The sequence below is a fragment of the Somniosus microcephalus genome, chromosome 8 (genome assembly GCF_052327205.1).
Source record: "Somniosus microcephalus isolate GS21.2 chromosome 8, FLI_Smic_1.0, whole genome shotgun sequence".
NCBI classification, from domain to species: Eukaryota; Metazoa; Chordata; class Chondrichthyes; order Squaliformes; family Somniosidae; genus Somniosus; species Somniosus microcephalus.
The window spans coordinates 194,241,784-194,268,719 of NC_140994.1; the positions used below are offsets into that span (position 1 = coordinate 194,241,784).

Consider the following 26,936-nt stretch of genomic DNA (forward strand, 5'->3'; position numbering starts at 1 on the left):
GTTCCATATCTGAGGCTTTTAAAGAACTCGAAGGCTTGTGGAATTAACGGCATATTTGCTATTACTTCTAATAATACAAAATTTGATGACTCCAAGGTATCAGTGTAAAATTGATTGCTTTCAAGGAACAAATAACAGACAATCTAAGTAACGGCAAATAGAATTTAATGTGGATAAATTTAAGGTAATGCACATTGGTTACAGGAAATCTGAAACATTCTTATAATGCATAGATCCTATTTTAAAGGAATTGGGTATAACTATTGACCATTTACTAAAAGCATCCAGTCAATGGGGATGAAATTGTTCATTTTAATAAAATAGTTTTATGTGTGTGGTTATGCTGGCTTTTTCAGTAAAGTTATAGGAGAGACTTCAGTCCTGATGTGATTGTTATCAAATAAACTAATCAACTAATCTCAAGATGCCTCTATGTACTTGATAAGGTGGGAAAATAAATATTTTAGCCCTGTATAACTCATTGATACAGCCAATTCTGGTGCAGACTTGATGGGCCGAATGGCCTTTTTCTGTGTTGAATTCTGTATAGAATTCTATGATTCTATAATTTGGAATATTTTGTGCAATTGTGGGAACTATACTTTCAGAGAGGCACTTGTAAATTGGATAAGATTTCAAGTAATTTCAGGACTTAAAACTCAAGTTTCAAGCAGATGCTTACAGAATCAAGCTTGTTTTCATTGGAGAAAAGAAGACTGGCAGAACATGATCCAAGTCTTTAAAATGCTGAAAGGAGCAGATAAACACATTATTTAACTTAGCTGGTGATCATAGGACAGGAGAACAAAGCAAGCAATGAGAACAAAACTACCAAGCAAGTCTAGGGGTTAGAAGAATTATCTTCGCCCACCCAAACCCAGCTGTAGATGTGGAACACACTTCCAGAATAGTTAGTTAATACTATGTTATTTCCTTTTAAAAAAGGACAGGGTAAATATAAATGGAATTGAGGGTGAAAAGGTTAGGTATGGACATAGGCATTTGGGAACATTATGATACCAGTGACGTTGGCATCATGGGGTTCTCATCTACTGAACACAAATGGTTAGGATGGAACAATTACACTCAATTAGCTTTGGGGTCAGAGATAAATTTCATAAAGGTTTATCTGTGGTTATCCAGCAACCAAAGGAGATTAAATAAACTAAGAGTCCAATCTATGCCACTGCAAATGTTTGGAAAGTAGTGGCACAAATAGCTGAATGGGCTTTTTTAAATTTCTTATGACCTTAGGCACTTTACAAATCCATCGTTTTGGTACATGGAAGATTGGTACATCATACACCTAGGCATAGATACATTGTGTAGACACTTAGGGGGAAAAGTTTGGTTGCTTTGCGACTCGTTAGCAGCCCCTTGGGGCGCTAATGGGGCACAAAGCAACTAGTGCCCGGGCATGGCGTCATTAATGCCTCCCGCGAAATTCAGGAGGAGGTTAGCGGTGGCGGTAGCCGGTAGCGCCCCTCGGCGCTGCGCCTCCGGCGATTACATCATCGCCATGCGCAGTGCCCCGCTCGCACCCCGGCCGCAAACTTGGGTCACGCCCCCTGACCTACCGCTGGCCGCTATGTCCAACAGGGTCAGGGGGGCGTTCTTGCAGCCAAGACGGCGCAAATTAAAGGGCAGGTGCTGGGCAGCCATTTTTTTGAGCCGCCTGCCAGCACCTGCTCCCTCTCGTCTCCTCCTGCTGGGTGCCAGCTGCGATCCGTCAGCCCGGCACTCCTCTTGAGTGCCGGGCTCTTTTGCCGGCACCCCGCTCCCTGGTAGCCCAGCAGGGCCCCGGTGCATGCTGCGCTAGGCCCCTCCCCTTTAATCAGGGGAGGGAGTCCTGCAGTACCGCGGTGTTACGTGCCGGCGCGCATGGCGCTGTTGCACGTAGCACTGCGATATTCCATGGGAGGGGAATCCTTGGTTGAGAAAAAGGAAGATATATTGGAAGCATTGGTATGGAAGGTGGTATCGTCAGTACGATTGTGATGACTACGGAGAAACTGGGAGAATGGGATAGAGTCCTTACAGGAAGCGGGGTGCAAAGAGGTGTAATCAAGGTAGCTGTGGGAGTCATTGGGTTATAGTGGATATTGGTCGACAGCCTATCCCCAGAAATGGAGATAGAGAAGTCGAGGAAGGGAAGGGAAGAGTCAGAGATGGACCATGTGAAGCCGAGGGAGGGGTGGAAATTACAAGCAAAGTGGATGAAATTTTCCATTTCGGGGTGACAGCAGGAAGCGGCACTGATACAGTCATCAATATACCGGAAAAAGAGGTGAGGGAGGGGGCCTGAGTAGAACTGGAACAAAGAATGTTCCACATATCCCATGCAAAGGCATAGCTAGGAGCCATATGTGTTCCCATAGCAACAGCTTTTTTTTGGAAGAAGTGAGTGGAATTAAAGGAGAAGTTGTTCAATGTGAGAACAAGTTCAGCCAGGAGGAGGAGGCTGGTGGTGGATGGGGAGTGATTCGGCCTCCGATCAAGGAAGAAGCGGAGGTCCCTCAGGCCATCCTGGTAGGGGATGGAGGTGTAGCGGGATTGGACAACCAGGGTTAAAAGGAGATGGTTAGGGCGGGAAACTGGAAACTGTTAAAGTGGTGGAGGATGTGGGAAGAGACTGGAAAAGGGGAGAAAAAATAGAGTCGAGATAGGTAGAAATAAGTTCCGTGGGGCAAGAACAGGCTGAAACAATGCGTCTACCAGGACAGTCCTGTTTGTGGAACTTGGGAAGGAGGTATAGGTATTCACTCTAGTTTCTAATATATATCAATGATTTGGATTCAGAAATCCAATGCAATTGGCCAAATTTGTAAATGATATCAAACTGAGAAGGGCAGTGGAATCAAAGGAACAACAGAATTGGTTGGACAAAATATGTATGTGGGCAGAACAGTGGCAGATGTAATTTAATTTTGACAAATGTAAAGTATTGCACATAGGAAGAAGAAATTGGCACTCATGGGGCACGATCTTGCCAGCCGTGGGGAGGTGGGTTTGGAGGTGGGACTGCCAGGAAAATGGCAGAATCTGGGGGCGGGTGCCCATCCCGCCCCCAACCCGCCTCCGTGCCATCTTCCCAGGAGGTGGGTAGCCGACCCGCGCCGGGTCCTGTCTCCTGGAGGCGGGAAGGGGATTACAGCCACTTAACTGCCTGTTAACAGGTAGTTAATAGGCAGTTAAGAGGATTATCCCCATTTTTCCAACAGAGGTGCGGGCTTCCTGATGAAGAAGCGGAGGTCCCTCAGGCCATCTTGGTAGGGGATGGAGGTGTAGCGGGACTGGACATCCAGGGTTAAAAGGAGATGGTTAGGGCGGGAAACTGGAAACTGTTAAAATTGACAGATGAAACGTCATACGCTGATGTTCTCTGTAACTGGCTTCCTCTTAATTGGCCTGCTAAGCCCGCTAGGCGGGCTTAACAAGGTCAATCAAGAGAAAATAGTGTGGGTTGGCCAGAAGTTGATGGAGGCGGGACTAAAACCCAACAAGCAGAAGTCCCACCTCCAACGCGCCCCCATTGGCAAAATCGTCCCCATGTATTCCATGAATGGCCTTGAATAGCTAAGGATGCAATTTAAAGAGACCTAGAAGTTCACGTAGATTTGACATTTAACGTGTCCAACCAATGCAGAACAGCAAGCAACAAAGTCTATAGAAAGTTAAAAGAAAGAATTTGCATTTATATAGTGCCTTTCATGACTTCAGGACGTTCCAAAGCACTTTACAGCCAATTACATACTTTTGAAGTGACGTCACTGTTGTAATGTAGCAATGAAATAATGACAAGATAATTTGTTTCAGTGATGTCGATTGAGGGATAAATACTGGCCAGGACACCAGGGAGAATTCTCCTGCTCTTCTTCGAATAGTGACATGGCATCTTTTACATGCACCTGAGAGGGCAGACAAAGCCTCGGTATAACGTCTCACCTGAAAGATGGCTCCTCCGACAGTGCAGCATTCCCTCAGTGCTGCACTGAATTGTCAGCCTAGATTAAGTGCTCATGTTACGAGAGTGTCATTTGAATCCAGAACCTCTTGACTCAGAGGCAAGAGTGCTAACTCTGAGCCAAGGCTGGCACCTGTTGAACTATATAGCCAAAACAGTTGAATATAAGTCAGAGAAAGCCAACCTGTATAGTGCTCTGGTCAGACCTCACCTTGAGTACTGTGTTCAGTTCTGGTCACTGAAAAACAAAGGAGTCATTCAAGCTCTGAAGGCAGTGCAGTGAAGAACCATGAGGTGTCAAAGGTATGAGTTATAAGGAAAGACTGGAGAAACTTGGGCTTTTCAGCTTGGAAAGGAGGTGTCTCAGAGGTGATCTTATAGAGGAATAGGAGATAGTTCAGGTAATGTAAAAGGTAAATCCAGGATATTATTTTAAATTAAAATGTGAGAGTAGGACAAGGGCACACAGGCTCAAACTAGAAAAAGATAAATTTAGAACTGCTATCAGGAAGTTCTTCTTCAGAAAGAATCATTGACACATGGAATGAACTTCCAGATGGAGTAGTGAAGGCAGAAACCCTGGAACCATTTAAAAAACAATTAGAGGTCACAAAGCGGGGGCGGGGGAGGGTCTATATGGTCTTTCTGGATTAAAACATTAGATGGAATGATGGCCTTCCTTATCCATCAGGTGTGACCTGATATACTCCTATGCATACACAAGTTTTAAGTAGATACTTTAGATGGGGGCCACAGGTACAGACTATGGACATATGAGCGATAAGCACAGAAATTAGGTGCACATAGATCATAAAAGGCAGGATAGGCGATGGGTTACACTTGATCACTTTCAGTATTATGACAAACAACACTGAAGTAAATATTGCTGTATTTGTGGGCCTGATAAGGAGAGCTGTCCTCCAGAACATTCACAAGGTTAGATCCTTAACCAGTCGGATGACATTGTATTAGCACAGATTGAGAGACAGATAGCAAACCGCTACTGCATAGGGAGCTATACATGTTTATACAGAGCTAGCAACAAGAACAAAAAACAGTTACAAGGCAAACTTGGCTCTCAAAAGGGTATAGAAAAAACCGATTGTTTTTTTAATTTTTTTTGTCGGCGAACTATGTTGCTGTCTGCGTCATTCCCCTTTAAAGCGGCTTGCCTTTGGTTGAGGAGCCGGAACTCCGCCTGGCCTCAAGTCGCCCCGTGGGTAAAGGTAGAGCCGCAGTTTCAGAGGCAGCATCAACTGGAAGGACCAGGCAGGGTTTGCAGATCCTTTAAGTTATTTGGACAGAACGCTGGATCCAGTCTCAGAACACATCGGCGGCCGCAAACTCGAGTCCTCGCCATGGTCTCCTGGATGATCTCACGCCTGGTGGTGTGAGTATTGAGGCTGCTGATTGAGCTAATCAGTGTTATCAGTGTGAACAATCCGCTTTCATCAGTTAGACTCCATCACAGCAGCATTTTGCACTCTAACCATTGACTGCCCCCAAGGAGATGTCCTTGCTAAATGCCTTTGCAGAAATGAATCAAAATGGACACATTTTTAGTAAGGTGTCGGGTAGAGGCATAATATAGAGCAAAAAAGCATGCAAAATGGCAATATTGTTTGCAGTGATTCGCTTTTCATTTTATCATTGACATTTATTTGGAAATCGTAATGTGCAGCATCTTTGTTTTTTTAAAATGATTTTAAAATTGACGGGAATTGGGTTTATTTAATTGCTTCTCGCTGTCAGGTGTGAGTGTGGGTTTATTTTGCTGGGCCGGTGATGGGAGCTGCCTCCACGGCTGCTGTCGCTCGCTGTTTGTCGTAGTGCGATGGATATTTCCATCTCTGCTACCGCCCGACTTCCCGCAGCCGGGCGCTGCTGGCCGCTCAGGGCGGGGATATTGAGGAGGTGGATTCCCGGAGGGAGATGAGAGGGGTTGGGCCCTGTGGTGGTGGAGGGGGCATTAAGAAGAAGGGCAGTGAGGGGGCAGGGGCCAGAGCAATGATAAAGATGGGCTGGAGCTATGAGAATGCTGGACTCTGGGAGGATAGTGATAGGGGTGGGGGGTGAGGCTGGGATAGTGAAGGGGCAGTAACAGGGTTCTGCTAGGCTGATGAGGGGATGGGGTTGTCGGGGTGGGGCGGTGGTTGAGTCAGTGAGAGGGATGGGCTGGGTCTAGGAGGGCAATGAAGGGGCAGGGCTGGACTCTGCTTGGATTGGGGCCAGGGAGGAAGGACATTGAGAGGTCAGGAGCTAGGGCAGTGCAGTGAACGGGATGAGGCTGGGATAGTGAGAGGACTGAGCTCCAGGAGGGCAATGCTGGGGGTTGGTAACTGAGGATGGGCTATGAGCTGGGCCATGAAGGAAGGTGTCTCCTGGGATTGCAGTGGTAGGGTGGGGAGATTTGTGTTTGTGGCACTAAAGGGGCAATGAGTGGGCTGGTGTTGGAGTAATATTTGCAGCTTGTATTCTGTTTGGTCTGCCCTCTCAGTGCAGGTGTGCAGCTGTGTGAATGTGGGTCAGATCTAGGTGAAGGACAGTGCTATGTGAATGTGGGTCAGATCTGAGTTTGGAGCAATGTTGTGTGAATGTGGGTAATATCCAGCTGCAGAGCAGATTTGTGCAAACCGGGGTACAGAGTAACTGTGTGAAGGTAGGTCAGATCTGGGCATGAGGTAGTTCTGTCAATGCACGAGGTATGAGGCAGGGCTGGCAATGTCTGTTGGTTCTGGATGAGGGTTGGTTGGAACAGTGTTGTGAATGCCAGTGAGATCTGGGTGCTGATGCTGGCAGTGCTGTGATGCTTCTTCATGCAATAAACATATCCTCAGTGTGTTTTAGTTTCTCATGTGATGCAAGATTTAAAAGAAAGAATAATTATGAAGTGAAGGTTACTGATTGTCCCAATAGAAAGGCTGAAATAATAAAACAGTGACTCCCTCAAATTATTTCTGACTTCATATCTGATTGTAATCTGTCTCTTGGCAATAGAAATGATTTAAAAATGCTTACAGAGTCTTACTCTTTCCATGGAGCGACAAGCTTAAATGAAGGGGAACATCTAGAATTGATGGCAACTGAGAACATTGATGCATTAAATGCTGGTTCTGTCATTGAGAGAATTGATTGGAATATTATGGGTAAAGTATTTGGCAGTTAGGCCCACTGACTGCATTTACAAAGGGCAAAGACAAATTAAGTGAGCAAAACTGGCAGATAGAGTTCAATGTAGGGAAGTGTGAGGTCATTCACTTTGGTTCTAAGAAAGGCATATTTTCTTAATCATGCAAAACTAGGAACTGTGGAGGAACAAAGAGATTTAGGTGTCCATATACACATCACTAAAAGCAAGTGCACTGGTACAAAAAGCGATAAAATAGGCGAATGGAATGTTGGCCTTTATCTCAAGGGGCTGGAATTTAAAGGGGAGGAATTTATCCCTCTGTTGTACAAAGCCTTGGTCAGACCCCATCTGGAGTACCACGTTCAGTTTTAGACACTAAACCTCAGTCAATGTTATATTGGCTTTGGAGAGGGCACAGTGCAGATTCATCAGAAACATACTATGGCTTAAAAGGTTAAATTATGATAACAGGTTGCATAAACCTGGCTTGTATTCCCTTGACTTTCAACGGTTGAGCAGTAAAAAGAAAGACTTGCATTTATGTAGCGCCTTTCATGACCATTTGATGTCCCAAAGCGTTCCGCAGGCAATGAAGCACTTTTTGAAGTGTAGTCACTGTTGTAATGTAGGAAACGCGGCAGCCAATTTGCACACAGCGAGCTTCCACAAACATCAATGTGATAATCAGATAATCTGTTTTAGTGATGTTGATTGAGGGATAAATATTGGCCAGGACACCAGGGATAACTCCCCTGCTCCTCTTCAAGATAGTGTCATGGGATCTTTTACGTCCACCTGAGAGCAGACGGGGCCTCGGTTTAACGTCTCATCCAAAAGATGGTGATTTATTTAAGGTGTTTAAAATGATAAAGGGATTTGATAGGACAGATACAGAACAACTAGTTTCTTTGATGGGAGAATCCAGAACAAGGGGCCACAATCTTAAAATTGGAGCTAGGCCATTTAGGAGTGAAATCAGGAGGCACTTAGTCACATAATGGGTAGTGGAAATCCGGAACTCCTCCCAAAAGGCTACGGATGCTTGGACAATTGGAACTTTCAAGACTGAGATTGATGGATTTTGTTGGGTAAGGGTATCCAGGGGTATGGAGCAAAGTTGAGATACAGACCAGCCATGATCTAATAGAATGTCGGAACAAGCTCATGGGGCTGAACGGCCTACACCTATTCCTTTGTTCTGATTTAGAGATTTTTCAGATTGCAGCAAACTCTAGAATAACACTGCTTTGCAATGAAATACTAGTTTAGGATCAGTATGCTCTGCAGGTGACTGGATAGGATTTGGGAATTTTACCTTGAGATCAGGCCTGTCTGTGGGAGCAAATGGGGGAAATAAAATATTGCAAGTGTACCCAAAATTAAATGTGGCTGTATTTGATAATGATTGGAGACAAACATTATGAATATGATGCACTGGATTGCATTCAATTCCCAAGTAGCCTCCATCTCATCCTAAGATTCATGCTTGGCTGTGAATAGAGGTAGAGTCCTGCAACAAATATTGCCCGCTCCTCCACAATAAGGCTACATACACCCTGTTCAGAAATGATGGGGCTTCCTAGCTTCTCATAGATGTCAAATGTTTCCTTGTTTACATGCTAATATGTAGTTATTCCAGCTGTGTGCAAATTGAGTCAAAATTTCAAGGAACTGACAGTAATGTCATAGCATTTTCATTGATGTTTGCAGGAGTGACTGCAAACAATGTTGGGTGCTGCAGTAACAACCTTGAGAATTACTTCTTATTTGTGTCTTATCACCAGTCCTAGGTTACAGTGTTAGAATTTTTAGTGTTTCTGCCTGGTATTAAATGAAGGCTGAGCGAAAATGGGCAGATTTTCTATATATTACTGTAGATAGAAAGAATAAATGTGTTTTAAATATAGCCAGAGTTAAATCAAAGCTTTCCTTCCTGACAAAATTTCAAAATGGAGATGGGCGCACAGTTGTCTGCGAGGCGCAAGTTAGGTTGTTTCATCTAAAAATTAACAGAGGCCTTGCCTGATAATTGGGTTGGATTTGTTTGGAGTATTAACATATCCTGGGTAAGCAGGCAATTGATTAAAAACCTGTTGGTCAATTATTCTGTGCATAGTAAGCTCCAATCTTTCTTTGACCTAGGTTGATTGTAGTTTTGTCCCTGGGACCTCTTGATGTACAGCAGGGATTCTCAACTGGGGGTCTGCCAGTTGGTTTGTCCCATCAATATACAGGGGAGACTGCTGACCCTTCGTCAGATCTGAAACGTTAACTCTTTCTCTCTCCACAGATACTGCCTGACCTGCTGAGTATTTCCAGTATTTTCTGTTTGCATTTCAGATTTCCAGAATCTGCAGTATTTTACTGTGTAAATTTAGGAATTAATAAATTCTTCTTTATGTAAGGTGTAATAGAGCTATTATTAACTAAACTAATTTTTATGCAGAAGAAATACTTGTGTTGTGTTAGAGGGGGTCTGTGAAATTTTTATAACATGGGAGGGAGGCCTCAGAAGCAAAAAGGTTGAGAACCCCTGAAGTACAGTATGTACTGGAGTCTTTTCAGTACCATTTTAGTTTAGTTCAGTTTTGAATGGGTCCAGTGTGTCATCTACAAATGAAATTAAATTGGGAAGTCTAAAAGTCTGTTTCATCTCTGAGGCTTGCAGTTTAGTGGACTATGTAACAAATAAGTTCTAGAAAGGGTAATTTAATCCTTTCTGGACTGATACTGATTATATATTTTAAATACTGTGCTGTTGGTTTCTTACTGCTTCTGAGTGTTATATTGTAAATAATTATTAGGTCAATGTGTTCAGACTAAAACTAACTATGGTATTTCCTGCCTTTCCGAGATATGGTGGGACAGCCCATTTGATCTCTTGGTAGCTGCTTTCACAATAAAAGGATAATTGTTATTCCTAGGCACACTATCTCAGACACAACAGGCAGAAAGGTGCACATTTTCCTTCATAGGAAACCAAGTCTCCTTTTGTAAACTGTCTTTGTTGTGAAGGCACAGTAAAAATGCTAGGAGAATGCCGGAGACGTAACAATTGATGGCAGCCAAAGTGGGATAAGTATCACTTGTGTTGTGTCCGTGTATAATAAGACACAGACTGCAGGAGAACGGTAACAACAGGTGTTTACTCAACGTGGCTCACAGTGGAACTGATCTGTACAGATTACTACTCAGTGCTATATACAGGTGTGGTCACTGCCAGTACTGCAGTATACATGAGCTGTAAAAGATAGTTCCCCCCTTATAAAGGTATATACATTACAACTTGCAGACCTAAAATTGGCTGTTTTAAGTAAATTACTAGAACAAACAGCAGTTACTATGAGCATAAGAGGCCAGAGTTAAAATTGGCTTATCTGCCAGTGCAGGAAAGCCAGCACTTCCATGAAACTGAAATACATGGACTGGCCATACAGGAGGAAGAAGAATGACGCAGGTATGAGGAGAAAGGAAAGCAGTAACAGTGGCAGCACAAGGAGTATCAGTGAAAGTACAAGATGGAGAAACAATACTGACCCACTCTTGAATTGACAGAGCGGTTTAATGGCTACAGGACCAGTGAGTGAGTTTCCAACTGATGCAGCTTATAATTTTGTGCAAATCTAACCTTATTCCAATTTTTGAGGGGCATGACATAGACTTTTGAGCACATCGGAATTGTTAAACTATTATTGGAGGGTGGGGGGAAAATGGAGAAGTATGAGTATAAAGGCTGATATAGTCACTTTGTGATAAAGTGCTCGCTGGTTTTTCGCAAGTAAATCCAATGTACAGTGCACCGTATAGGCGTAAAGTTAACAGCGCAGAAGTATAATTAGAGAATTGTCGATAGAAAGATTTTAATTGTGATTTTAGAAGGAAAGAATATAAGATTTATGAGCTGTAGAAGTTAGTAATGAGAGAATTTTCTGGAATTTGTTCCTCAAGTTGGATGACCTCAAGTGAATGATTAACAAGTGCTAGAGAAACAAAGGTCTCGCAGTGATCGACTGGTGGGCAATTCACTGAACCAGATGATCAACTGGTTGAGACTGTGCAGCCAACAGATCAGGTGGGAAATTCAAGTGATATCAAATGTTATAGATGCAGTGGGATGAGATATAAAGCAAATAATTGGCTGGTCTAAAAAGGAGTCTGTGGCACAGTCAGGAAGACCAAGTGATTCCATTAAACATGAGATTCTGGGAGCTATGTGGCAGCAACTAATTCGATATATATTGCATTTGTTTTAAGTTAGAAAAATGCAGATATGCCTTGGCGTTTTCAGTATAATTGTATGAAATGGTCAGCAGAGAAATCCTGCGGTATGGTAAGGTTTCCTTGTTTCTGAGCGGAAATTGTAACCTTGTAGCACACCAGGCCAATTGGCTAACGGGGAAATGAGGATGAAATCTTGTGCATGAAATCCCATGGTGAAACTAGTTTATCCAATGACATAGGACTAAGAAAAAGGTTCTGCTGAGAGAGTTTGAGCAGCTAGGGACTTTGGGCAGGCTAACAAGGCAAGGAATACACAATAAATGGTAGGATAATGAGAAGTGTAGAGGAACAAAGGCATCTTGGATTGCATGTCCACAGATCCCTGAAGGTAGCAAGGCAGGTAGATAAAGTGGTTAAGAAGGCATAGGGTTAATAGGATCAGGGAGATGAATGCGTGGCTCAAAGATTGGTGTGGGAGAAGTGGGTTTCGATTTGTGGGGCACTGGCACCAGTACTGGGGAAAGAGAGAGCTGTTCGGTTGGGACGGACTACACCTGAACCATGCTGGGACCAGAGTTCTAGCGAATCGAATAACTCGGGAGGTAGATAAGGCTTTAAACTAAATAACGGGAGGGGGAGGGTCCCGGTGGAGAGAAATCTAGAATGCTAAAGAGAAAAGACAAGGAAGCAGTGCAGTAAAGTGATTGGGGTAAGAATAACCAGATTGTGTCAGGAAGGGACCGAGCGTACAAACAAAGGAGTGCACTAACAAATAAGGTCTGGGTAAGAAAAAATGGTAAGACAAATAGGGCTATAGCACAAAAAAATGTTAAGATGTCTAAAAATGTTAAAGACAAATCTAAAGGCACTGTATCTGAATGCACGAAGCATTCGTAATAAGGTAGATGAATTAATAGCGCAAATAGATGTAAACGGATACGATATAATTGCGATTATGGAGAAATGGCTGCAGGGTGACCAAGGCTGGGAGCTGAACATCCAAGGATATTCAATATTTAGGAAGGACAGGCAAAAAGGAAAAGGAGGTGGGGTGGCGTTGTTAGTAAAGGATGAAATCAGGATAACAGTGAGAAAGGATATTGGCTCAGAAAATCAAGATGTAGAATCAGTCTGGGTGAAGCTAAGAAGCACCAAGGGACAGAAAACATTTATGGGAGTTGTCTATAGACCTCCAAACAGTAGTGATAATGTAGGGGATGGCATCAAACAGGAAATTAGAGATGCATGTAACAAGGGTACTACAGTAATCATGGGTGACTTTAATCTACATATAGACTGGCCAAACCAAATTAGCAATAATACTGTGGAGGATGAATTCCTGGAGTGTGTACAAGATAGTTTTTTAGACCAGTACGTTGAGGAGCCAACTAGGGAACAGGCTATCCTAGATTGGGTATTGTGCAATGAGAAGGGGTTAATTAATAATCTTGTTGTGCAGGTTCCTTTAGGGAAGAGTGACCATAACATGACAGAATTCTTCATTAAGCTGGAAAGTGAAGAAGTCCAATCTGAAACTAGGGTCCTAAATCTAAACAAAGGAAACTATGAAGGTATGAGGAGTGAGTTGGCTATGATAGATTGGGGAGCTTCATTAAAAGGCATGACGGATAGGCAATGGCTAACGTTTAAGGAACGAATGCATGAATTGCAACAGTTACACATTCCTTTCTGGTGCAAAAACACAAAAGGAATAGTGGCCCAACCATGGCTAACAAAAGAAATTAAGGATAGTATTAGATCCAAAGAGGTGTCACATAAAGTTGCCAGAAAAAGTAGCAAGCCTGAGGATTTTAGAGTTCAGCAAAAAAGGACCAACAGATTGATTAGGAGGGGAAAAATAGAGTATGAGAGTAAATTTTCAAGGAACATAAAAGCTTCTACAAGTATGTTTAAAAAAAAAAAAAATTAGTGAAGACAAATGTAGGTCCCTTACAGTCAGAAACGGGAGAATTTATAATGGGGAACAAGGAAATGGCAGGGCAATTCACGGAAGAGGACACAAATAACTTCCCAGAAATGCTAGGGAACCAAGGGTCTAGTGAGAAGGATAATGAAAGGAAATTAGTATTAGTAAAAAAAAAAATAGTGCTGGAGAAATTAATGGGACTGAAAGTCGATAAATCCCCAGGGCCTGATAATCTGCATCCCAGAGTACTAAAAGAGGTAACCATGGAAATAGTGGATGCATTGGTTGTCATCTTCCAAAATACTATAGATTATGGAACAGTTCCTGCAGATTGGAGGGTGGCAAATGTAACCCCACTATTTAAAAAAGGAGGGAGAGAGAAAACAGGGAGCTGCAGACCGGTTAGCCTAACATCAGTAGTAGGGAAAATGCTAGAGTCTATTATAAAGGATGTGGTAACAGGACACTTAGAAAATATCAACCGGATTAGACAAAGTCAACATGGATTTATGAAAGGGAAATCGTGTTTGACAAACCTACTGGAGTCTTTTGAAGATGTAACTGGTAGAATAGATAAGGGAGAATGGATGTGGTGTATTTGGATTTTGAGAAGGCCTTTGATAAAGTCCCACATAAGAGGTTAGTGTGCAAAGTTAAAGCACATGGGATTGGGGGTAATATACTGGCATGGATTGAAAATTGGTTAACAGACAGGAAACGGAGAGTAGGAATAAATGGGTCTTTTTCGGGGTGGCAGGCAATGACAAGTAGGGTACCGCAGGGATCAGTGCTTGGGCCTCAGCTATTCACAATATATATCAATGATTTGGATGAGGGAACCAAATGTAATATTTCCAAGTTTGCTGACGACACAAAACTAGGTGGGATTGTTACTTGTGAGGAGGATGCAAAGAGGCTTCAAGGCGATTTAGACAAGTTGAGTGAGTGGGAAAATAGATGGCAGATGCAGTATAATGTGGATAAATGTGAAGTTATCCACTTCGGTAGGAAAAACAGAAAGGCAGAGTATTGTATAAATGGTGATAGATTGGGAAATGATGTACAAAGGGACCTGGGTGTCCTTGTACACCAGTCACTGAAAGCAAACATGCAGGTGCAGCAAGCAGTTAGGAAGACAAATGGTATGTTGGCCTTCATTGCAAGAGGATTTGAGTACAGGAGCAAGGATGTCTTACTACAGTTATACAGGGCCTTGCTGAGGCCACACCTGGAGTAGTGTGTGCAGTTTTGGTCTCCTTACCTAAGAAAGGATATACTTGCCATAGAGGGAGTGCAACGAAGGTTCACCAGACTGATTCCTGGGATGGCAGGACTGTCGTATGAGGAGAGATTGGGTCGACTAGGCCTGTATTCACTAGAGTTTAGAAGAATGAGAGGGGATCTCATTGAAACGTATAAAATTCAGACAGGGCTAGACAGACTGGATGCAGGGAGGATGTTTCCCCTGGCTGGGGGCTCTAAATGAGAGGTCACAGTCTCAGGATACAGGGTAGGACATTTAGGACAGAGATGAGGAGAAATTTTTTCACTCAGAGGGTGGTGAACCTGTGGAACTCTCTACCACAGAAGGCTGTGGAGACCAAGTCACTGAATAGAATTAAGAAGGAGATACAGGAAACTTTTGTTTAACCGGAGGTTAAATGTCCGGAAAGCTCTACCTACCGGCAAAATTCAGGAGCCGTTTCCTATAAGTTTTTTTACTTCTCATTGCTTTTTTTTTTCCAGTCGTAGCTCTCAAGCGTCTAGCTGAAGCTGTTGCTTAGCTACAGAGACGCTTTTAAGCTGCGGCCGACTGTTTTGAAGCTGTTAGGGTTTGTTGTTTCATACGGAGCTGAGAAGCTCCGTATGTTTTAACATTAGCGCTGGTTTATTCGGCAGTTTTGATGGGACGGCACCAACTCAGTCCCGTCAGTGCCGGATACCAGAGAGTTTCCTGTAGATAGATAGATAGATTTCTAGACATAAAAGGCATCAAGTGGTATGGGGAGAGCAGGAATATGGTACTGAGATAGAGGATCAGCCATGATCATATTGGATGGCAGAGCAGGCTCGAAGGACCGAATGGCCTACTCTTTTTCTATGTTTCTATAAATGCATTACCGCACACTTCTCCGGATTGAATTCCATTTGCCACTTTTCTGCCCACCTGACCAGTCCATTGACCTCTTCCTGCAGTCTACAGCTTTCTTCCTCACTTTCAACCCACACAGCCAATTTTTGTATATTCTGCAAACTTCTTAATCATGCCCCATACATTGAAGTCTAAATCATTGATTATATATCTCAAAAAGCAAGGGACTTAGTACCGAGCCCTGTGGAATCCCCCTGGAAAGAGCCTTTCAGTCACAAAAACACCCGTCGATGATTACCCTTGCTTCCTGCCACTGAGCCAATTTAGATCCAACTTGCCACTTTCCCTTGGATCCCATGAGCTTTTACTTTTCTGACCAGTCTGCCATGTGGGACCTTGTCAAGAGCCTTACTAAAATCCATATAGACTACATCAAACGTGCTACCCTCATCGACCCTTGTTACCGCCTCAAAAAATTCAATCAAGTTAGTCAAACACGACCTTCCCTTAACAAATCCATGCTGATTGTCCTTGATTCATCCATGCCTTTCTAAATGACGATTTAGACTGTCCGAGAATTTTTCCCAATAATTTTCCCACCACCGAGGTTAGGCTGACTGGTCTGTAATTACTCGGTCTATCCCTTTCTCCCATTTTAAACAATGGTACAACATTGACAGTCCTCCGGCACCACACCTGTAGCCAGAATATTGGAAAATGATGGTCAGAGCCGCCGCTACTTCTTCCCTTGCTTCTCTTAACATCTGGGCCTGGTGATTTATCTGCTTTCAAAGATGCTAAACCCCTTAATATTTCCTCTGTGACTATGTTTATCTCATCTAATATTTCACACTACTCCTCCTTAACTACAATGTATGCATCATTCCTGTCTTTTGTGAAGACCAATGCAAAGTATTCATTAAATCCATACCCCCATCTTCTGCCTCCACACACCGGTTACCTTTTTGGTCTTTAATAGGCCCTACTCCTTCCTTAGATATCCTCTTGCTCTTTATGTATTTATAAAACATCTTTGGGTTTTCCTTGATTTTACTTGCCAATAATTTTTCATGCCCTCTCTTTGCTTTCCTAATTTCCTTTTTTAATTTCACCCCTCTAGGCTTTCTGCAATATTTAGCTCTTGGTATCAGACATAAGCTTCCCTTTTTTTTGCCTTTTCCTACCCTGTATATCCCTTGACATCCAGGGGGGCTCTAGATTTGGGAGTCCCACCCTTTCTCAATCTTTAACACCAAAAAAAAGATCTGATCATTGATATGCTGGTTTTTTTTTTAAAACCTTGCTGTGCACTTATTGGTCTCTGCCTCCATGACAACAGTGACTACATTTCTGAGGTAGATTATTGATTGTAAAGCACTATGGGATATCCTGAGACCGTGATAATTTGCTGTGCAAGTTTTTTATTTAGAAAAATGTTTTCACTGCCTGAGATATCAGACATTTGGGAGATGGCTTCCTCCCTGATGGAACAAGGATGTTAAGCACTTCTATTACAGTTGTTTTCCTAGAGCTTTGTTAAATAAAAATTGCAGTCATTTCACGAATATCATGAGTACGCACACCCCTCCCCTGACAGCGTGTCTATGTATTAAAAAATATGAATTATGTATTTCTAATAGTCTTTACATAAAATGTTATTTATTCTTGGTCTTTGCAAAAGCATTATGCTTTAATTAGGTCAATTGCATTATGAGATGCCACCTTCTCTAGTCTATTATTACTCATCCAACTGCAATACAGTTACATAACCTGATCTCTGCTTCTGTAGAAAATGACGAACACATTCCAGAAAGTACCAAGAGCTTTTCCTAGAGCTGTCAATCATGGAATACTATGCAACATCTTTAATCAGTTTAAAGTAAATAGTTATGTATCAAGCATCTTTGGAGCTTACTAAAGGAAGAGCAAGATCTTGAAACACCAGGGTTAGTTACAGTTTTAAATCAGCAATCATGTTGCTGACACTGACAGTCGCATTCATGCATAGTACAGTCCAACCCTCAAGATTGCATGTTTTGGGACAAAGATAACTGCAGTCTACTATCTCTTAATGCTGTAGAATATCGCTCTAACCATAAGTTAGTATTTTGCATCGATAAGGCTGAGAATGAGAGCTGCTGGAAAAGCATTTAAAACAAAAATCTGGGATCTGAACAAATTGAAAGAACCTGACATCAGAAACTTAAAACCGACTTCTTTGACCAAGCATTTGGTCACCTGTCCTGATGTTTCCCTCCTTTGGTTCAGTGTCAATTTTGGTCTGATTACGCTCCTGTGAAGAACCTTGGGGTAGTATTAGTAACTGAAGAACAAATATTGGGTCTCAAAATACGACACTAAAACATAAATGGATAACGTAAGAAGTCCTGTAGTTAAGTGAAAAACGAGGAAAGTTTAAGTTGAGCATAAAAGCACATCCCAATACAAGGCCTGAATACAACAGAGAAATAAAACTAAAATCCGAGAGAGATAAGAACAATTAAATAAATGACCAGTGAAAAATAGCGGAAGATTATGCCAAAAGACAAGGGCTGTATCGGAAGATACGACCAGTAAGTGAATCTTGCAAACGTAAAATGGTCAGATAATTGAGGATAAACAGGCGAGGAGCAAGCAGTGGAAAGAATATTTTTTTTATTATTGGTTTACGGGATGTGGGCGTCGCTGGCAAGGCCAGCATTTATTGCCCATCCCTAATTGCCCTTGAGAAGGTGGTGGTGAGCCGCCGCCTTGAACCGCTGCAGTCCATGTGGTGAAGGTACTCCCACAGTGCTGTTAGGTAGGGAGTTCCAGGATTTTGACCCAGTGACGATGAAGGATCGGCAATATACTTCTAAGTCAAGATGGTGTGTGACTTGGAGGGGAATTTGGAGGTGGTGGTGTTCCCATGCACCTGCTGCCCTTGTCCTTCTAGGTGGAAGAGGTCGTGGGTTTTTGAAAGATCTATACAATGTACAGAACATAGTGGATGAATCAGTTCTGGAGAAACTGCCCTGTAAAATTAGAGGTGAATTGATGCTGGATTTCTTGGAAGATGAAGTAAAGATTTCTGCTGATAGTTTGGAAAAAGAACACTGCTCCTTTATCAACAACTGCAGAGTTGTTGCAGGTGGGTGAGGAACATACTGTGAAAGTGATGCAAAGGCTGTTTAACAAAATCTGTGCAGAAGAGCAAGTGCCTGAAGATTGGGGGAAAGGCGATAATACCAATCTTCAAAAAAGGAGACCAGAGCGAATGCAGCAATTGGAGGGAATCAGCTTACTGAGTATTCCTAGAAAAGTATTTACCAAGACACTACAGAGGAGAATGCAGAAGTGGTACTGCATAAAGAAAAAGCTGGTTTTAAACCAGGACAAAATATGATAGATCAACTGTTTGTGATAAGACAGATTTTGAATAAATTTACCAAACACAACATCCTTTGTGTATAGTAAGAATGGATATGGCATGTCTTAAGGATGTATGGTATTCCTGAGAAACTTGTCAAACTGATAGAAAACATCAATAAAAGACCCTGAGTGGATAGGAAACTGATTATAACTTAGATCAACAGTTGGGGTGAGGCAAGGATGCACATTGTTGCCTTTATTTAATCTAGTACTGGAAGCAGTATTGAATTTTGCACTAAAAGATGATATTAGGAGGAGTCTCCTAGTGTGGTAAGATTTTAAACTAGCTCAGATTTGCTGATGACCATGACGTTCTAGAAACATCTAAAACAGATTTGCAGAGACTTACTAGTAAGGTGTATGTAGAGAGTAGAAAATTTGGATTACACATTAACCTAAAGAAGACAAAGGTCATGTCATTTGGGAATCATCAGGAAGATGTACACAGCAGTTGAATGGGTTAGAAGATGTGGAAGGCGAAAGATATTTTGGTAAAAATAAAAAAAAACGCATGGATGAACTACAGAATTTGTTCATCCCAGTTTGGCTTAAAAATAAAACAAAAAAGGTGACTCAACCATGGCTAACGAGGGAAATTAGGGATAGCATAAGATCCAAGGAGAGGACATATAAATTGGCCAGAAAAAGCAGTAATCCAGAGGATTGGGAGCAGTTTAGGATTCAGCAAAGGAGGACAAAGGGATTAATTAAGAAAGGGAAAATAGAATATGAGAGTAAGCTTTCAGGGAACATAAAAACTGACTGTAAAAGCTTTTATAGATATGTGAAGAGAAAAAGATTGGTGAAGTCCAGCGTAGGTCCCTTGCAGTCAGAATCAGGGGAATTTATAATAGGGAACAAAGAAATGGCAGACTAATTAAATACATATTTTGGTTCTGTCTTCACAAAGGAGGACACAAATAACCTCCCAGAAATGTCGGGGAACATAGGGTCTGATGAAAGGGAGGAACTGAAAGAAATCAGTATTTGTAGGGAAATGGTGTTAGGGAAATTGATGGGATTGAAGGCCGATAAATCCCCAGGGCCTGATAATCTACATCCTAGGGTGCTTAAGGAAGTAGCCCTAGAAATAGTGGATGCATTGCTGATCATCTTCCAATATTCGATGGAATCTGGAACAGTACCCATGGATTGGAGGGTAGCTAATGTTACCCCACCATTCAAAAAGGTGGTAGAGAGAAAACGGGGAATTACAGACCGGTAAGCCTGACCTCGGTAGTGGGGAAAATGCTAGAGTCCATTATAAAAGATGTAATAGCAGAGCACTTGGAAAACAGTGACCGGATCGGACAAAGTCAACATGGATTTACAAAAGGTAAATCGTGCTTGACTAATCTACTGGAATTTTTTGAGGATGTAACTAGTAAAATAGATAAGGGAGAACCAGTGGATGTGGTGTATTTGGACTTTCAGAAGGCTTTCGATAAGGTCCTGCATAAGAGATTAGCGTATAAAGTTAAGGCACGTGGGATTGGGGGCAAGGTATTGACTTGGATAGAGAATTGGTTGGCAGATAGAAAGCAAAGAGTTGGAATAAACGGGTCTTTTTCCGAGTGGCAGGCAGTGACTAGTGGGGTACCACAGGGATCGGTCCTTGGACCCCAGCTATTCAGAATATATATTAATGATCTAGACAAGAGAACTAGATGTAATATCTCCAAATCTGCAGACGACACAAAGCTGGGTGGGCGTGTGTGTTGTGAGGAGGATGCCGAGAAACTACAGGATGATTTGGACAGGTTGGGTGATTGGGCAGAAGCATGGCAGATGCAATATAATGTGGATAAATGTGAGGTTATCCATTTTGGTATCAAAAACAGGAAGGCAGATTATTATCTGAATGGCAATAGATTGGGAGAAGGGGAAGTGCAACGAGACCTGGGTGTCCTTGTGCGCCAGTCGCTGAAGGTAAGCATGCAAGTGCAGCAGGCGGTTAAGAAGGCAAATGGGATGTTGGCCTTCGTAGCGAGAGGGTTTGAGTACAGGAACAAGGATGTCTTGCTGCAGTTGTACAGGGCCTTGGTGAGACCACATCTTCAATATTGTGTGCAGTTTTGGTCGCCTTATCTGAGGAAGGATATTCTTGCCATGGAAGGAGTTCAGAGAAGATTCACCAGACTGATACCTGGGATGGCAGGAATGACGTATGAGGAGAGATTGGGCCGATTGGGCTTGTACTTGCTGGAGTTTAGAAGAATGAGAGGGGATCTCATTGAAACTTATAAAATTCTGGCGGGACTGGACAGACTAGATGCAGGGAGGATGTTCCCGATGGTCGGGGAATCCAGAACCAGGGGTCACAGTCTAAGGATAAGGGGCAGGCCTTTTAGGACAGAGATGAGGAGGAATTTCTTCACCCAGAGAGTGGTGAACCTGTGGAATTCTCTACCACAGAAGGCAGTAGAGGCCAATTCATTAAATATATTCAAGAAGGAGTTGGATATATTTCTTAAGGCTAAAGGGATCAAGGGGTATGGGGAGAAAGCAGGGACCGGGTACTGAGCTTGGATGATCAGCCATGATCGCATTGAATGGCGGAGCAGGCTCGAGGGGCCTACTCCTGCTCCTATCTTCTCTGTTTCTATGTAAAAGTAAGAGTTTATGAAGAGATGGTTAATCCCATATTATTATTATTATTATTATTATTATTATAGCTATATATAGTGGCACCACAAGTCCTGGCCAGAATGGAGATGATTGGGTAATTCCCCTGATAATCACGCCTGGAGCCCACACTGCTGTACGTGACTAGGATGGATTTTATGCACATAATTTGTATTATGTAACTATCCTCCACTCATTGCCTTTTGCTGGAGAAATAATCCTGCTTTTATCGGAAGAGTCATTTGTTGTTTTGGTCATGGGTTCTGTATGTTAAATGGACTCTTTGTAGTGTGTAGAGTCTCTGTTTAAACGGATTGGAGTACTGGAACAGGAAAAGATGACTAGCAGAGATGTGTTGGTTGAGAGGATTACTGGGAATATCCAGGATGCAAAGAATCAAGACTGATGGGACATGCCTTGGACAAGAAACAGCGCTTATACGAAAGATCCAAAAAAGACGACTGCAATGGTTTGGTCACGTTTCAAGAATAGAAACCGCTAGAATATCTTTTCATGGTACCTTTCCCAGCGCACACAAGTACATGGAACAAGAAGCCGAGGAAGATCAAGGAAACACTGGATAGACGCGTCAAGAGTGACTTGTCACAGAAAGGGATACTGAGGGCTGGAGTGGTCCGGCTAGTTCAGAACCAACAAAGTCGAGTGAATTAATTCAGCCAACATCATCCATGCTGAGCTGACAGGCGGGAACTTAGTGGTATCCTTTTACATAGAGACTGGAAACAAAGTTAGACAGTTACTTTTTAATGTCTATTAGGTTTTGAGCTCTGATAATTTACACTATAGTACAGAGAAATTGATTCCACTATAGTACAGAGAAATTGATTCCATCATCTGTGCCTTGGTTACTGGCATTCTGATTCCAGCCAAAACATTTGATATTTGTGACAGTTCTGTTTGCGTAGTCTGCACACCAGATTAAAGCAACCAGTGCCTGGTAATGATTTTTGCTTGACATCTATGTTGGGCCTCGCAATTCCAGAGCCTGTTGTGAACCTAAGATTTTAGGATTCAATCTTGCATATCCTAGGATCCAGAGATAGGAATCGGGATCACTTTTTAATCATACAATTTGACGTACACAGTAAATAAAACTCTTTTTTGATTGGGGGGGGGGAAGTACTTATTTTCAAATTCAACATACATTGTATTTTTTTAAATATGTATGCATATCCGTACTACCACCATGATTGTTTTAGTCAATATACATTGCTTACTCTGCTTCAATAAGCTTCGTTCAAATTAATCACAGCTGATTGATGACTCAGACTGAGACAACAGTCACACTAGCATCTGTTCTTTTTATTTCATATCTGCAACATAGAGGCACATCACAATACCCAATAAACAAGACACCATCTCCAATGCCTTTCAAAAGAAGAAAGATCTGGTTATCAACAACAATGGCCCGTAGTTTGCGGACAGCGGCGAAGCAAAGGCACTCGCCGCTGGCACCGAAGAAAGCTGCCCACAGGGATCTCGCGATCTATGTGGCAAGAAATTTGCCTTTTTCGACGTTCAATTGATTGCAGTGCTGTGAATAGGGGATTACCAGCAAAAAGCTGCAGTGACGTCAACAAGCAGTCTAAGCAGCCTTCTCAAGCAGTCTAAGAAGAATTCTCATAGACAGGAAACCAGGAAATGAGAAGCTGCTTTTAGATTTTTAAAAATGCTAGAGAGCAAAATAAAGATTGGAACTTTCACATGGGGATAAGGTAAAAGCTGAAATATCATTAACAAACTTAAAAATGTTTTAATAGTTTAAAAAAAAAATAACTTTCTTCATTATGGAAAAATTTGACACTCCAAATATTAAAGTTTTTCAGGGCCAGAATATTTGTTTGTCAGTCAATACGCTGTTAAGACCCCAGTTATACCTATTCTAACAAGGCTTAACATATTTAATGGGGTATTTAACAGCAATTATTACCGCGGAAAAGCCCAAGTTTTCGTTCGTTTCACTGATTGCTGGCTATGGGTGGGGGCAGGCCCATAGGGCAGCCAGTGTTGGAGCAGTGAATGACTGACCAACTTCAGGATTTCCGCGTTTAGATGCGCATGTGTTAAATTCTGAAGTTACAGTCAGTTTCATAAGGGTAATTCGGCGTTTCTGTGGCCGTAGACGTGAATCCAGGATGGTTTGTTGCCTCCCTGGTGCCAGGGTCAAGGATGTCACTGAGCAGCTGCAGGGCATTCTGGAGGGGGAGGGAGAACAGCCAGTGGTCGTGGTCCACATTGGTACCAACGACATAGGTAAAAAGAGGGATGAGGTCCTGCAGCAAGAATTTAGGGAGCTAGGTGAAGGATTAAGGAGCAGGACCTCAAAGGTTGTAATCTCTGGATTACTCCCGGTGCCACGTGCTAGTAAGTATAGGAATAGGAAGATAGAACAGATGAATGCGTGGCTAAAGGGATGGTGCAAGGGGGAGGGCTTTAGTTTCCTGGATCACTGGGTCTGCTTCTGGGAAAGGTGGGACTTGTACAAGTCGGACGGTTTACACTTGAACCAGGGGGGAACCAATATCCTTGCGGGGAGGTTTGCTAGCACTGCTGGGGAGGGTTTAAACTAACTTGGCAGGGGGTTGGGGTACAGAGTGGAGCTATAGTAGGGGGTGATTTACGGCCAAATACAGAGGGAAAAACAAGTCAGCTGGGAAGGCAGAGCAAATATGTGAAGGCAAAAGAGAATATGGCAGGGCTGGAAGGCATTTATTTTAATGCAAGGAGTCTTGCAAATAAGGTGGATGAACTGAAGTTGTTGTTGAACACATGGGAGTACGATATTGTTGCTATCACGGAGACATGGTTGAGGGAGGGTCAGGACTGGCAGCTCAATATTCCGGGGTATAGAATCTTCAGGCGAGACAGAGGGGGGTGTAAAAGGGGAGGGGGTGTTGCAATATTAATTAAGGAGTCAATTACTGCTGTAAGGAGGGATGATATATTAGCGGGTTCCTCTAATGAGGCCATATGGGTAGAACTTAAAAACAAAAAGGGGGCAAGCACTTTGCTGGGAGTGTACTATAGGCCCCCAAACAGTCAGGGGGAGATAGAGGAACAGATATGTAGGCAAATCTCCGAGAAGTGCGAAAATAATAGGGTAATAATAGTGGGGGATTTCAACTTCCCCAATATAAATTGGGACAGTCAGAGTGTGAAAGGCTTAGAGGGTGCAGAATTCTTAAAGTGCATCCAGGAGAGCTTTTTGAGCCAACATGTAGAAAGTCCTACAAGAGAGGGGGCGGTACTGGACCTAATTCTGGGGAATGTAGCCGGGCAAGTGGTGGAAGTGTCAGTAGGAGAGCATTTTGGCGACAGTGACCATAATTCGGTGAGATTTAAGGTGGTCATGGAAAAAGACAAAGACGGCCCGGAAATAAGGGTTCTAAATTGGGGGAAGGCCGATTTTAATATGATAAGGCAGGATCTGGCCAAAGTGGACTGGGAGCAGCTGCTTATAGGAAAATCCACATCAAAACAGTGGGAGACTTTCAGAAGGGAAATAGAGAGAGTACAACGCCAACATGTTCCTGTAAAGGTCAAGGGTGGGACCAACAAGCAAAGGGAACCTTGGATGACAAGGGATATTCAGAAATGCATTAGAAATAAGAGGGGGGCTTTTGGCAGTTACAAAAGACTAAAGACAGAAGAAGCCCTAGAGGAGTATAAAAAGTGCAGGGGCATACTTAAAAAAGAAATTAGGAGGGCGAGGAGGGGCCATGAAATAACACTGGCGAGCAAAATAAAGGAAAATCCTAAGATGTTTTATAAGTATATTAAGGGCAAGAGGATAACCAGGGAAAGGGTAGGGCCCATTAGGGACCAAAGTGGCAATCTGTGTGTAGAGCCAGAGGATGTAGGCGGGGTTTTAAATGAATTTTTTGCATCTGTGTTCACTGTGGAGAAAGACGATGCAGACATAGAAATCGGGCAAGGGGACTGTGACATACTTGAACATATTAGCATCGAGAGGGAGGAGGTGCTAGCGGTTTTAGCGGGCCAAAAAGTGGATAAATCCCCAGGCCCGGACGAGATGTATCCCAGGCTGCTGTGGGAGGCAAGGGAGGAGATTGCAGGGGCTCTGACACTAATTTTCAGAACCTCTCTGGCCACAGGGGATGTACCAGAGGACTGGAGAACAGCTAACGTAGTACCATTATTCAAGAAGGGTAGCAGGGATAAACCAGGGAATTACAGGCCAGTGAGTCTAACATCTGTGGTGGGGAAATTATTGGAAAAAATTCTGAGGGACAAAATTAATCTCCACTTGGAGAGGCAAGGATTAATCGGGGATAGTCAGCATGGCTTTGTCAAGGGTAAATCATGTCTAACAAATCTGATCGAATTTTTCGAGGGGGTGACTAGTGGGGTGGATGAGGGAAATGCTGTGGATGTGGTTTACATGGACTTCAGTAAAGCTTTTGACAAAGTCCCGCATAGGAGACTGGTCAAGAAGGTAAGAGCCCATGGGATCCAGGGTGCCTTGGCGCGTTGGATCCTAAACTGGCTGAGTGGCAGGAGGCAGAGGGTGATGGTCGAAGGTTGCTTTTGTGACTGGAAGCCTGTGTCCAGTGGGGTACCTCAGGGATCGGTGCTGGGTCCCTTATTGTTTGTGATCTACATAAATGATTTGGATGAAAATGTAAAAGGTATGATCAGTAAGTTTGCAGATGACACGAAAATTGGTGGGGTGGTAAATTGCGAGGAGGAAAGCCTCCGGCTACAGGACGATATAAACGGGTTGGTCAGATGGGCGGAAAAGTGGCAAATGGAATTTAACCCTGAAAAGTGCGAGGTGATGCATTTTGGACGGACAAATAAGGCAAGGGAATACACAATGAGTGGTAGGACCCTAGGAAGTACAGAGGGTCAGAGGGACCTTGGTGTACATGTACATAGATCCCTGAAGGCAGCGGAGCAGGTAGATAAGGTGGTTAAAAAGGCATATGGGATACTTGCCTTCATTAGCCGAGGCATAGAATATAAGAGCAGGGAGGTTATGATGGAGCTGTACAAAACGCTGGTGAGGCCACAGCTGGAGTACTGTGTGCAGTTCTGGTCGCCTCACGATAGGAAGGATGTGATTGCTTTGGAGAGGGTGCAGAGAAGATTCACCAGGATGTTACCTGGGATGGAGCGCCTCAGCTATGAAGAGAGGCTGGACAGGCTGGGGTTGTTTTCCTTGGAGCAGAGAAGGCTGAGGGGGGACCTGATTGAGGTGTACAAAATAATGAGGGGCATAGATAGGGTAGATAAAGAGGAACTTTTCCCCTTAGTGGGGGGGTCAATAACAAGGGGGCATAGATTCAGGGTAAGGGGCAGGAGATTTAGAGGGGATTTGAGGAGGAACTTTTTCACCCAGAGGGTGGTTGGAATGTGGAACTCAATGCCTGAAAGGGTGGTGGAGGCAGGAACCCTCACAACATTCAAGAAGCATTTGGATGAGCACTTGAAATGCCATTGCATACAAGGCTATGGACCAAATGCTGGAAAATGGGATTAGACTGGACAGGGATGGATGGGCGGTGCAGACACGAAGGGCCTC

At 43.1% G+C, this 26,936-nt stretch overlaps 1 protein-coding gene across 3 annotated transcripts in view; it reads left to right on the top strand.

Annotated features, from left to right (window-relative positions):
- The first annotated feature begins 5,030 nt into the window (after positions 1–5,030).
- Positions 5,031–26,936, top strand: part of LOC147113997 (receptor expression-enhancing protein 2-like) — a 185,954-nt gene continuing 164,048 nt past the window's right edge. Inside the window, exon 1 of one of the 3 annotated variants that reach the window (XM_085995472.1) lies at positions 5,031–5,354. In XM_085995472.1, the coding sequence (XP_085851598.1) occupies positions 5,098–5,354 (257 nt within the window). In that variant the 5' untranslated portion in view covers positions 5,031–5,097. The remainder of the gene's footprint in view (positions 5,355–26,936) is intronic. The other 2 variants (XM_085995470.1, XM_085995469.1) reach the window with 2 other exon arrangements.